This window comes from Hemicordylus capensis, chromosome 4 (genome assembly GCF_027244095.1).
Source record: "Hemicordylus capensis ecotype Gifberg chromosome 4, rHemCap1.1.pri, whole genome shotgun sequence".
Taxonomy (NCBI): domain Eukaryota; kingdom Metazoa; phylum Chordata; class Lepidosauria; order Squamata; family Cordylidae; genus Hemicordylus; species Hemicordylus capensis.
In genome coordinates, this window is record NC_069660.1 from 27,454,447 (window position 1) to 27,468,833 (window position 14,387).

The following is a 14,387-nucleotide window of genomic DNA, read 5'->3' on the forward strand; positions in this document are numbered from 1 at the left end:
CTCTTTGGAACCAATCAGACTTTTACAGACTTTGGAAGGAGTGTCTTTCCTCATACTTCTTGCAAACCTTGAAAGAAGCAGAGGAAGAAAAGAACAACTTTACCTCTTCCCAGACACCATTGCACTTTCAAACAAAGGGTGCTGCCCCCACCAGGGGCATGGGGCAAGGCATTGTTTTGTGCCTTGCCTCAGGTGCTGCAATATCTTGGGCCACCCCTGGCCACAGAAACTGAAAGCTCCCCTTCCATTGTGATAGTGGAGGGGAGGTAAATGAAAATTGTTTCCCCCACCCCCACATACATGAGCCCCCTTGCTACAGAAACAGGGATGATATCACGGCACATGTGCTTGTTTTGGTTGCACATGCGCCAGTTTAGTGAAGATGCCGGCTGTTAACTGCTATGTTGCTTAGTTATTCTTGAGTTTTCAAGACAAGACCTGAGAAATGGGGAAAATATGAGAGTTTGATTGGACAGTGTGCCTCTTTAAGTCTAGGACAGTGTGCTTCTTTAATGCTTGTTACATGAACATAGGGGCTCATGTAATAGTCAGCAAGACTATTTCTGGTGTTTGGTAAGATCAGCTACATTCTAGCATTGGGAAAATAACAGTCCTGGTAGACCTGATGGAAAAATTGAATGACTTCTAATATTATATTGTTGTCTGTTTTGCTCACCTTTTTTTTTTTTTTAAACAATTTTCAGAACATGCTTTTTGTAGAGATACCAGAATATCGGAACAAACACATTCGCACCCCTATCAAGGTGAATTTCTATGTGATTAACGGAAAACGGAAAAAAAGCCAGCCGCAACATTTTACTTACCACCCAGGTAATTCTTGACACAAAAGGGCGACATGTGGTACAATATTTTGGAAGAAGCCATTTATGGTCAACCATTTTCAGTTGTTTGTTTTATTTTAAAACAAGCCAACCCCCTCACAGAGCATCTGCACGTTTTTGGGGGCCGGCTACCTCTCTCCCCTCGCCACAGTCTCCGGCTGGGCCGCCGCCACCCTCCGCGTTCGGGCGCCGCCAGCCTCCGCGGCCGGGCCAGGGCCCCCGCCACTGCCGGCCTCCCCGGCCGGGCCGGACCACCGCCGCTCTGGCCTCCATGGCCCGGCAAGGCCCGCTGCTGCCTCTGTCCTCCACCACAGACACACCTCAGCCCATCCAATCAGCTGGGTTGCCGGGACGCATCCCCACAGAGGCTGAGGCACGTCTACAGGGATTAAATATATAGATGTATATCCCACTTGTATGGGATATACAAAGTATGCCCAGTACTGTTGGGCACTCAAAGTGAATTATATCATGCGGTCAATACTCCTTATTACCTCCTTATCCTTAAAGGTTTTTTAAGTTTGCAGATTTTATACAGAGGCATCTTTCTATGGCCAGTTTCTGTATGTTTAAAAGCACACATATTGTTCGAGAGAAAGAGTGTTGTAATACATACACATACAAGCACAGTATAGTCTAAGTTTTATTGATATTTTTGAACGGGCGACAAGACGGAATTTGACAAGACGGAATTCAGTCTTCTGGGTGTGAAATCTAGACTGGCATGGAATTTTGATATTTTAATGCCGTCCTGCCTGAGATGTAACTCAGTAATAATCCCTTTTTTGAGATGCAGAACTGATAGTAAGATGGCAGCTTCTCCAAGGCTCAAGTGGGTTGAGCAAGGATTTGAATCAAGATCTTCATGGACCAAGTTCAATGCTGACTGTACCAGAACTCACTGGGGATTCAGGATTGATTCTGTGATACATACAAATCTATGTGTAGAAGATATGTGTGTGAGAATGCAAGTACAGTATGTGTGTAAGTGTGCATGTACGTGTGTGCGTGCATGCGCGCGCGCGCACACACACACACACACACACACACGAAGATGGCTTCCTACATTCACATTTTCAGGGACAATCCATTCAGCCATCTTAGCATATCAGGATATCGGTTGCTGCAGTCATATCAGTCCTTTCTCCCAAAGTTTCTAGCCTGATACATATGCTTGGAGATAACTTATTAATTTTATTTAATACATTTATAACCTGCTTTTCCTCTAAGAAGCCAAGACCAGTATACATGGTTATGTTTATTCTCACAATATATCCGGTGAGGTAGGTTAGGCTGAGAGATAAGTGACTGGCCCAGAGTCACCAGTGAGTTTCATGGCTGAATGGGGATTTGTTGATGACTGTAGCATCAAGGGGTGACTTAAATTTGTGTGAATGGCCCATTATAGATAGAACATCACCGGCAGTACTTTCATATCACTTCTAAGCACAGTGCTTTTTGATAGGAGTTAATTCACGCTTTCAACGGCCAATATCCTGTCCCATAATTAGATGATGTGTATGCAAGGGATGTCCAATCTCAGCACAATCCCTTTAAAACCGAGGGCTTACCCAACCCCTTTAACGTGGAGAAGAGCAAGTTGATCCCTGCTCCTCCTCTGCTCGCCACTATTACCGTACCAATACCACTCCTGTCCACGCATGCCAGCAGCACTCTCCCCCAGCTGCCCCCACATGGTACCGGCACGTGCGCGGGGGCCATGTGTGTGCCGGCAGCTGCGGGAGAGCACCCCCAGCGCATGTGGATAGCTGCGGGGAGTTCCCCAGTACAGCAATGGTGGCAAGCAGAGGAGGAGCAGGGATGGACTTGCTCTGCACGTTAAAGGGGCTGGGTGAGCCCTCTATTTTAAAGGGATTGTGCCGCAATTAGGCTTCCGGATTTTTGCCATATCCCTAGGGTATGCCTGTATGAATTGGCCCTTTATATCTAACAGCTGACTGTGTAAGCTGACCATTGAAAACCATACGTCCTGTGAAGACATAGGGGCATGCATGTGTGAACGGCACCTAAAAGTGTACCCATTTCTAATACCATTTTGGCACCAGACAAAGATCTCTTTTTTGTTTTCTCAGGCCTTTTCATCTCAGAATCATGATGGCTTTAATGTTGCTTTTATCTGCTACTGTTTTGTTTTGCGTGCATTTTGTTTTTATTTTATTTTTAACTTGTAAACCATTTTGAAGAGCAGTATATGCATAAGGCTGCAGGGGAAATGTACAGTACATTTGTTCTTAGTCCCAGTTCCTCCTTCCTCCTCTTAACTGCTTTGTAGCAGCTTATTTAGGATCATGTCCTTTGTACGCTTTGTTTCAGTGCCTTCCATCAAAACAGAGCCCATTGATGAGTATGATCCAGCTTTAATCTGCAATACAGTACACAGCGGTCTGGGAACAGTAACACAGCCTTATTATACACACCATACAATGGTCACCGACTCTCCTTCCTGTCTTGTGGCCACAATGGCATCCTGCCAGCAGTTGCGTTCAAGCCTGTCTTCTCCTGAATCTCGATATCCCCAGCAAAACCCAGGGGCTGTAATATACCAAAGAAGCAAGAGTCTCAGTCCTAGCCACCTGGGCTACCCACAGCCTGGTTTGATGGCCACACAAGTTTCCATTCCAGATGTTCACAGGTCAGTGTTGGTGCACACAGGCCCTCCCAGTCAAAGCTCAGCAGTGCTTCACCATTCTCCATCCAATCAGCAGCCTTCCCCTGTGATCCACTGCTCTCCAACAGCCAATCAACAGCTGAGATGTGAAAGCCATCAAGAATTTCAACACATCATGTGCAGTGAAAATTTCGCATCCAGTGGTGTGAGACCCAGCCAACCTCAGGTCAGCCAAGCCCAAAGGTTAAGTCCAAGTTCATACCCTACCGTGATTCAGCAACAGAGAACGGCAAAAAACGGACCGCCAGTAAGCGATCAGAAGGAACCATTGCCAACTGGAGTCACTGTTAAACAGGAACAGAATCTTGACCAAGCCTATTTGGATGATGGTAAGCAGCACCCTTTTTAATATCTCATTCACCCAATATACATCTTTGTAAGAAAGCAAAGTTTTCTCCTTTTTCAGAGTACAGATCTGTTGTTTAAGTAACATGCTATGTGTATGTGTGTTAATGCACAATCCTCCTTTGACTTTTCTTATATTCTTATTGTTGCATTTTTAGGGGATGGTCATGTGCTTTGATACCTTGAAAAAAGAATCATTTTTAAACATCCTCCAGAGGGGCTCCCAGCCTTGGGTCTTCAGATGCTGAAGACCCAACTTCCATCATCCCTAGCCAGAATGGCACAGGCCACTGTGGTTGAGGATGATGGGAGTTGTAGTCCAACAACATCTGGGGAACCAAGGTTAAAAAATGGTTGTCTTTGCATCTGAGGTCTTAAATTTTGAGGTGACTTCCTGGTTGTTGGACTTTGAGTAACTGACACAAATTTATAATTATTCTGTAAACCTGGGGTTCTCAAACTTGGGTCTCTAGCCAAAATGACCTTCAGGATGGGAATTGTAGCCCAGCAACATCTGGCGATCCAAGCTTGAGAACCCCTGCTGTAAACAATGCATAGAAAAAAGTGCAAATGTTGATTTAAGGTTCCCCCCCACCCGGAAGTATCTTTTGTTTTATCTGAAAAGCTGTAAAACACCTCATTGAACATTTCATAATGGATGTGGTAGACCTACTGGCTGAATTCCTGTTAGTGTTTGTAGAGGTACTGTAGCATGATGAGGAATGAAAGTGTCATTTCTTTGTTGTGAGTTCAGATGTTTTTGCTTTTGGAGAGGATAGAAAGTCTTGGAGAGGATAGCGTGTCTTCGTTTGTACACATCCCACTACATGTGGGTTCACCAAGAGGTTAATTAATTGTTTTAAGCTCTTACGCTGTTTCCTCTCGTGCAGTTCATGGCCAGAGCTGGGGGAACTATGAAATATTCCATCCTCATTCAGTGTAGCAGTTATTTGATTAAAATTACTTTATACCTCTTTTCTGTAAAGCTCAAAGTGGTTTTCACCAGTTCAGTTCCTGAAGTCCAGTTCAATTTGTAGGACTAGAATCTGGCTTTTGATTATCACATGCCAGTAGAATATCTGCCCTAGATACAGTTCCCACCTGTTAAAATGGGAGACTCTGTTGGATCCCTGTAGGTAAACTATTTTCCTGGTGTGCTTTATCTAATATGTGATCTACTGCTGAGCTATGATCTTTCTGATCCTTCTGCCTGAGAACCTTTTAACTGAAGATGCAAGAGACTGAATCTGGGCTCTTGTGCATACAAACTTCTGCTATCCTACTGAGCTAGTAGCCACTACACCAGGGCTGTTCAACTTCGGCCCTTCTGCAGATGTTGGCCTACAGTTCCCATAGTCCCTGGCTTTTGGCCACTGTGGCTGGGGATTATGGGAGTTGCAGTCCAAAAAGAGCTGGGCGGGGGGGCTAGGTTGAGCAGGCCTGCACTACACCTAGTTACAGTGCACTTTTGTTATAATGGGGCAAGCCTACTACAAGATCCCTGTAAACCAGGGCTGCTCAACTTAGTCCAACATACACCACACTCCCCCCCCCCCACCAGCTGTTTTTGGACCTCAGTTCCCATAATCCCCAGCCACAGTGACCAATAGCCAAGGATTATGGGAATTGTAGGCCAGCATCTGCAGGAGGGCTGGAGTTGAGCAGCTCTGCTGCAAACAGAGACCAATCAATCACCTGCTGTGAGAGGCAGGAAACAGGTTCTGCTGCCCTCCTACCAGTGTTCCCAAATGCAGAACAGTAAGTGAGGTCTTCGGACCACACAATACAGACGACACAGAGGGGCTGCTTTAAGTTGCTCCATGTGGTGGCTGTTTTTCCATCCAGTGAGCTGCTTGTAAACAGCTCACCACATGGATTGGGTGATGTTTCTCCATGCTGCCACATATGAATGAGGAAAAATTACTGCAGTGGGATGGAGAAAACCACCCAGTCCATAAGATGAACTGCGGTACCAAATAGTTCACCATGTAGAGATCGCATACATGCGGAACCACTTAAAGTGGCCTGTATTATATGTCACTTAAACATGTGCTCTAGTTTTAGTGTGACTGGCTTTGGAACTTATGCCCTATACGGAACTGGGAAATAATATGCAATTTTTTCCCTAGGAGCCATGAAAGTTTTTTTTTAAAGATGCTTTTATTTATGTATTATTTATATAGCATGTACTTATTTATAAAGCACCACATTTATATAGTGTGTGGTGCTTTCCAAAGAGTGAGAAAGACAGGTTACTTAAGCAAGCTGATTAGGAATTGTGTGAGGTAACTTTCAGTTGTACCATGTGGAGGCATGTGACTGTTTCACTAAGAGGCAGGGAGAAGAAATCCCTTCTTTTGATGTATTTTTAACCCCTGATTATTTTTTACCATCTCAAAAATAGTCACAGGAACATAGGAAGCTGCCTTTTACTGAGTCAGACCATTGTTCCATCTAGCTCAATATTGTCTATACTGATTGGCGGCAGCTTCTCCAAGGTTTCAGGCTGGAGTCTTTCCCATCCCTGCCCAGAGATGCCAGGGACTGAACCTGGAACTATCTGCATACAAGGCTCTACCACTGAGCTACGACCCCATCCTTGTAGTTGTGAGGATCAACTCTTGATTTGCTTCGGAAATGAAATCTGAGCGTCTTCATTGGGTCGCCAATGCTCTGGATGGGTTGGTGGCTCTTTTATAGATTTGAGGCTGTTGCTGATACTGGGAATGTCTGGGTAGTGTAAGTCACATTAAGTGGCCCAGCGGGGAAAGGCTTGACTAACAAGCAGAAGGTTTCTGGTTCGAATCCCAGCTGGTACTATATTGGGCAGCAGCGATATAGGAAGATGCTGAAAAGGCATCATCTCATACTGCGTGGGAAGATGCAATGGTAAACCCCTCCTGTATTCTACCAAAAAAACCACAGGGTTCTGTGAGCGCCAGGAGTCGGAATCGGCATAATTTACCTTTACCTGGGTAGTGTTAGCATGAACTAGTTCTTCTATTTCTCCTAAAGAAAGTGAGGTTGAGGGAACAATCAACTAATCACATGCCAGAGATACTAACTAAGGAGTAAAAATGCTGATGATAGTGCTGGTTAATCTTTCCAAGCAATAATAATATTAATTTAAAAAACACTCCTGTTTCTCGTGAGCCACTTTCCCCATTCTTGTCCCCAGTGAACTTTTGGTCTTCCTTTTTCTTTGTTCTCTTTTCAGTTTTCCTGCAGCTGTAGTTCCTCTCTACTTTTCTTAGTATCTCATTCTCTTGGTTCGGTAACAAAATTTTGCCCCAAAGACTGTCCCATAATTGTGGTGCCACAATTTCTAGTTTCACTTCTTTTCCAATCTTCCTGAGTTAATCTCAAATAAGCACACACACTGAAGGTTCCTCACTGAGCAATATAGAGCATCAAGCACACGTACCCTCGCAAAGACTATACTGAGGTTGCATTCATCAATCAGTCACGCTGCATATGCATTCAGTATACTGAGAGATGCCAAGGGATGCTTCCTATATTTTGCATGTCCTAAATGAACCATGTCACCTTAAGTGGCGCAGTGGGAAAATGCTTGACTAACAAGCACAAGGCTGCCGGTTTGAATCCCCACTGGTACTATATCGGGCAGCAGCGATATAGGAGGATGCTGAAAGGCATCATCTCACACTGCGCGGGAGGAAGGCAATGCTAAATCCCTCCTGTATTCTATCAAAGACAACCACAGGGCTCTGTGGTTGCCAGCAGTCAAAATCGACTTGACTGCTCACTTTACTTTAAATGGACCATCTGTGTAGGAAACAGTGTGCATTGCCTACAAAGATTTCTGCATGTTATATGTATGTGTGTGTATGTATATGTATATGTGTGTGTATATATATATATATATTTACACACACACACACACACACACACACACACACACACACACACACAATGTATTGGCCTCTTTTGCTAAAGAAGCTGAAAGTGGATTACAAAATATTTTAAAATATCCAAAACACACAAATCCCAATATAAACCAATACACCATCCTAAAAATGCAGCATAAAATGCCTAGGCCCAGTTGGTTTAAAATTAAAACATTGACAGGATCCATATTAAGCTTGTCGTGACTAATTTGGCTCATGTATTTCATTGGTGTGAAATAACACAGTTAACATAGACTGGATCCTGCTCAGTAACAGTGAAAACCCTGGAGAATTAAACAGGTCTTAACCTAGCAATGAAAGCTGCACAGGAATGAACTTATGAAGTGCCCTTATATCGAGTCAGATCATTGGTCCATGTAGCTTATTATTGTTTTCTCTGATTGGCCGCAGCTTTACAAGGCCTCAAGCAGGGGCTCCTTTCAGCTGGAGATGCTGGAATTTGCACCTGGAACCTTCTTCATGCAGAGCATGTATTCTGAACCGCCAACCCTGAGAGAGCCTTCAAGATTTGACCTTTCTAAAGGAAAGTGGAGTAGACTCTCCTTAGAGAGTTTCAGAGAATGGGAAGGCAAGACTATCCTTGTACATGGTTTGCATTTGCCCAGAAAGAGAGATCTGTCCAATCAGAGCTGATATGCATTTGTGCAATGGGCCTACTCATCACACACAACATGTATAACTGTCTTTAGGGCCACCTTCGCCTATATGAACCAGTCAGTGCACTCAGGCCATTAATTAATTAAGTAATTAATTAAGTAATTAATTAATTAATATACCACCTAGTATAAAAATCTCTAGGTGATTTACAGAATTAAAACATACAATATAACACATTGAAAATCCATAAAAAGATTAAAATTATAGATAAAAACATGTTTAAAAGGCATTAAAATTTTAAAATACAATCTCAGTTGAAGGCCTGGGAAATCAGATGCGTCTTCAGGGTCCTCCTAAAAGCAAACAGAAGGAGATGCTCTTATTTCATCAGGGAGCGCGTTCAAAAGCCCTGGGGCAGCCACATAAAAAGCCCAGTTCCGAGTTGCCACCAAACGGGTTTGAGGCACCCATAGTCAGACCTCTCCAGATGATCTTAATAGGCGACAGGGTTCACGACAGAGAAGGTGCTCTCTTAAATACCCTGGACCTAAGCCGTTAAGGGCCTTATAGGTAATAACTAGCACTTTGTACTTTGTTGGAAACCTATCGGCAGCCAGTACAGTTCTTTTAGAATTGGTGTTATATGGTCCCTCTCGGTAAATCCAGAGACCAGTCTGGCTGCCGCATTCTGTACCAATTGTAGTTTCCGAACTACGTACAAAGGCAGCCCCACGTAGAGTGCATTACAGTAATCAAGCCTAGAGGTTACCAGCAGATGTACTACTGTTTTAAAGTCACTAATCTCCAAGAATGGACGTTATCAGCCAAAGCTGATAAAAAGCACTCCTGCCCACAGCCTCAACCTGAGAGACCAGGGAGAGTTTGGGATCCAGGAGCACTCCCAGACTACGAACCTGATTCTTTAGCATGAGTGTAACCCCATCCAAAACAGGCAGATCTAAGCCATCTCTCAGATCCCGACCCCCTACATACAATACCTCTGTCTTGCTTGGATTTAACTTCAGTCTGTTATCCCTCATCCAGCCCAATATCACCTCCAGGCAGGCACTTAGCGGGGTCATGCCATTTCCTGATGAAGTTGGTATGGAAAAATAGATCTGGGTGTCATCAGCATATTGATAGCATCCCAGACCAAACTTCCTGACGATCTCTCCCAGCAGTTTCATGTAGATGTTAAAAAGCATTGGAGACAGTATGGAGCCTTGTGGAACCCCACACTTCAGCTCTTGCTTTTCAGAGCAGTAGTCTCCAAGCAACACCATCTGGAATCTGCCAGAGAGGTAGGAGCGGAACCACTTTAAAACAGTGCCACCTAATCCCACCTCCTCCACCGACCCAGCAGGATACCATGGTCAGTGGTATCGAAAGCCACTGAGAGATCCAAAAGGATCAGCAGAGTCACACTCCCTCTGTCAGTCACCAATTGGAGATCATCCATCATGCCAACCAAGGCAGTCTCAACCCCATAGCCCACCCGAAAGCCCGTCTGGAAAGGAGCTAAATAATCTGTGTCATCCAAAACTGCCTGGAGCTGAGAAGCAACCACTCGCTCAATCACCTTACCCAACCAAGGAAGATTAGAGACGGGTCTGTAATTAGCTAACTCCAAGGGATCCAATGCAGGTTTCATATTATTGTAAGCCTTGCTCTCTGTTCCCCGCATCTTGGGAGATGTGGTCGGATTCTGCTGAAGGTAGTGCTTTCTCCGTAGTGGCACTGAGATTGTGGAATTTCTTTCTCAGTAAAATTTGTTTGCTCCCATCATTGCTTTGTTTGTGGGGGACAAATATAAACCTTGCTGTTTCAGAGGGGGTGACTGCCAGCTAGTTTCTGTGCAGTAATGCAGCTGGGTTTGTTTTTGCTGCTGCTGATTGATGCGGCTGTTGTAACTCAATGCTTTGTCTTGTTTTATTGCTTTTTAATTGTGCAGTATTGTTTTATTTGGTTACTAGCTGCCTTGTGGGTCCTTATAATTTGAAAGGCAGGACATAATTATTTAAAAAAAACAACTACAACATAGTTTGGAGCCTGTGTGTGAGCCGTAGGAAGCCGCGTGGCTACCACTTCCCAGTCCAGTTTATAGATCATGTATAGAAAGTGCTGACTATGCAAGAAACGCACTAACATATGAATTGGCCAAAGCAGTGCGTTATTCTTCCTTTCCCCTCTGTTCTGCAAGCTTTCCTTATTTGATTCATTGTATGAGGCTATTTCAACGACCAGCCAAAACCATACTAAGGGAGCCCAGCCTTGTTTGGGCTGGTCGTGTGCTGACACGGGAGCCACATGGCTCCTGGCAGCCAGCCCTCAAAGATGCCCCCCTTAAACGAGGTTAGTGGAGCAAGCGAGCATTTCAAGGATCGTGTGCCACCACGGTGCGGCTCCGCACTGCAGCTCCAACAAGGCTCCCGGCATTGGGGGTCTCCCCAGAATGCCCCCCGTGCTCGCGTGGGGCGTTCTGGGACTTCTGGGGGCCAGGTGGCCCCCGCTGCTCCAACTGGCTCCATGATGGAGCTGGTAACTGTGTGGGCGGCCAATACAGCCACCCAGGGAGGGCTGGGTGCTCGTGTGCGGAGAGAGCAGGTCAAGCCCACTCTCCCCACCAAACCCCTTCCTGCTCTCCACACTGCTCGTGTGGAGAGCCTTTCTATGTTGACTTCTCCTTTTCATTCTTGAAAAGGGGAATGTGAAGTGATTAGAAGGTGCTTCCTCACCCTAAAAGGCAACAACAGTGGTCCAAGTGAACTGAAGGGAGTTGAGGGAAGGGAAAGCAAAGGGAATCCAGCCCCACGGCAAACACTTAGGGTCAAGGCCACACCTTGGTTTGACGGTTGTGAGTATGCACGAGGCTTATGTGCTGCCACCTTCTTCCGTGTCCTTTTTCTTATTCATGGATTTCTTCCCCCTTTTCCTGTTTTGTTTCTGGATCAGGAATCAGCCCCAATTCCTGATCCAGAATTGGAGGCAATGGATTTGAAAAAGGCAGCTTAAACCCTGGTTTGTAAAACCCACATCAAACCATGGTTTCAAATCATGATTTGAAGGCAATTCCTGGTTAGCCATAGTTTGCACAGTTTGGCTGTCATAGCAAATTATGGTTTGCTGAAACCAGGAAAGAGAATCCATGCATGCTAGGGTGGGGGAGACATCAAGCCCATGGGGCACTCACACTTAGAAAACAGTGAGCCCTTTCTCATGATCGAGTGAGAGGGCTCGAGGGCGGGCAGTGGGGAAGACAGCAGAAGCTTGTCTTCCCCGCAGATGATCACGTGGAGTTGCTGGGTGCACGAATCACATGCCCAGACAGGCAGTGTGGAGGTGCGGGGGTGAGGACGCGTCATCCCAGCCCCTGGAAATCCCACAATGCACTGCACAAGTGTTTGGTGCATTGTGGGGAACCGCTGGGCCATATGGCTCCTGGAAGTTCCCATGGGCAGCCAAGCCCAGGCTCAGCTGCCATAGCCCAGTCTTGGCCGCTCGTGAGAACAGCCTCAATGATTTGACCATGGTATCTAAATCAGGCCTATGGGGACCCTGACGGTGAAACATGTGATCGCTGCTAGAAAGTGAGATGAGTGTAGACACACCATGATGATGCTTCTTTCATGCCATCTTTGGTTCTCTAGTAAAACTCTCACTTGTCTCCAGCCCAGGACATCAACTACCCCATATACCAAACTCAGGTCAGGAAATTCTATAACGCAAGTGTTCTGGATAATCTCTTGGATTTTCTAATTTCCTACTGCCCAGAAAATGTGCACTTATTCTTATACTGTACTTTTGACTGAATCGTGATATATATATTTTTTTTCTTTTTGGCTTGGCAAGCTCTAGGCTTTGATGATAGAACAGGAAATGTGAAGTTTTCCTTCTGCTTTCCCTTGAGCTTTCAGGGTGAGTGAGTGTGTATGTTTTTAAGGCCTGCGGTTGGTTCTAATTATAACTTATCATTTCTCTAATCAACTTTTCATGGCAAGGGTGGCCATTTTTTTGTCGCAATCCACGGAGCTGAGAAGTCTGCTTTAATCAGTTTGCTTTCAGGTTAATGCTGACCGAAACATTTACAGTTCTGTACACAATGGTGTATTAGTTCACACATGATCTTTGTTGAGACCTCTGCTCTCTTTTGAACCGAGGTGGCTCCTCCACGAGGCAAGGTGAGGCGACGGTCTCAGGCAGTGAGTGAGCCACAGGATGGCGAGTGCAGGCACCCCGCCCCAACTGCCTGCAGCCGCCACTACCCTTTCCTCACCTTCACTGCCACCCCAGATCTTTTCCTGGTGATCCTCCTCCTTGCCCCAACCCCTCCTCAACAGACGCTCCTGCCAGGCCAAAGGCCAGTGCTGATGCCACCCCTCTTCCCACTCACCTTCTGGGCATGCTCTGCCCTGGGGCTGGCACGCACCACTTCCAGCTGTATCAGTTTCACAGATCGCTTTCTCTCGCTGCTGCCGACCTCTCCCTTCCAGCACAAAGCTTGTCATCTGTTGGTGGTGGAGCAGAGAGACGGCAAGAGAGAGTGAGTTGGTTACAAATCAACAGTGAGAGTGGGCAGCATGCATCCTCCTTTGCCAGCCCTGCCGTGCCTATTCTCACTGCCACCAGGTGGGGCTGGTGAGCAAAAGGTTGGGCTGCATCATGGTAAGGCTCACCTGGGTGGGGTGTGTGAGTGGGCAGTGAGGACAACAAGACAACAGATTGCGATTTTCCTCAAGCGCAAGGCCGGCTCTTACCAGTAAGCAGAAGATGCACCGCATCGGGGCGCAGTCTGCAGGAGGGTGTCGAGCTGATTATACCTCCTTTAAAAAAAAATAAATTCCAGCCACCACACAACTGAGGAGATGGCTGAGGGGGTGCGTGTGTGTCCTACCGCCTACACCTCCCCACCAGCGGCGGGAGCGACTGAACAAGAGCAACGCTGTGGCCTGCTGTTTGGCCTGGCGTCGCTTCCCAGTTGCAAGGCACACCTGTGCAGTGAAGTCTATTAAGTATCTCGCAGTTAGGAAGTGACACCGGGCCAAGCAGCAGGCCACAGCATTGCTCTGATATCTTCTGCTATTGCCAGGGGCAGGGGTGTAGAAGGACACACACGCACCCCCACAGCCATCCCCTCGGCCATGCGGCAGCTTGAATTGGCAGGAGGCGGTGAGAAGAAAATGGCACCAGACACAGTGATGACGGAGGAGGTGGCTGGCGGCCCCACAAGGGAGCCCTGCGGTGGGCAGGCAAAAATGGCAGGGAGGAGGGAGCCCGGTGGGGAGAGAAAGTGCTGTGGGGCAGGGGGACTGCCTGTGACAGGAGGAGGATGGGGACCTCTGGAATGACGGGGAACGGACTCTCTTTTTCTTGCCAAGGCTGCTCCATTCTCATTCTCTCTCTCTCTCACACACACACCAAGACTGCTCCATTATCTCAAATACCCAGGGCTTAAGCTGTGTAGGGCTTTATAGGTTATAACCAGCACCTTGTATTTTGCCCAGAAGCGTATTGGTAGCCAAATAGCTCTTTAAGTATAGGAGTAATATAATTATAATTATATTATATACATATTATGTACATAATTAAGTTAAATTTTGAATACACACTAATTGTATTTATTTTGAATTTTCATTTTTTACTATGGGGGGGGGGGCGCTCAACAGAATGTTGCATCAGGGCACCAGATCCCGCAGAGCCAGCCCTGCTCAAGCGGCAATGGGCAACAAACTGCCTGTGCTTTTGAGCATATGAAACTTCCTTTTCTTTAGTCAAACCACTGATCTATCTTGCCCAGTATTGTCTACTCTGCCTGGAAGAAGCATTCCGAAATCTTGCACAGGGGTCTTTCCCACCCCTGCTTCTTATAACCTGTTTAGCTAGAGATGCTGAGTTTGGGATCTGGGGCCTTGTGCATGCAAAATATCTGCTCTATAACTGCCCGCCCCCCATGGCATGTTTCTTTTGTAGAAGCAAAGAGTGCTGGCC

The 14,387-nt window shown here is 46.2% G+C and overlaps 1 protein-coding gene across 4 annotated transcripts in view; it reads left to right on the forward strand.

Moving 5' to 3' along the window:
* Positions 1-14,387, forward strand: part of NFATC2 (nuclear factor of activated T cells 2) — a 185,702-nt gene that overhangs the window by 110,120 nt on the left and 61,195 nt on the right. For all 4 annotated transcript variants that reach the window (XM_053249762.1, XM_053249761.1, XM_053249764.1 and 1 more), the window contains exons 8-9: positions 705-831; positions 3,177-3,860. In XM_053249762.1, coding sequence (XP_053105737.1) covers positions 705-831; positions 3,177-3,860 — 811 coding nt within the window. The remainder of the gene's footprint in view (positions 1-704; positions 832-3,176; positions 3,861-14,387) is intronic.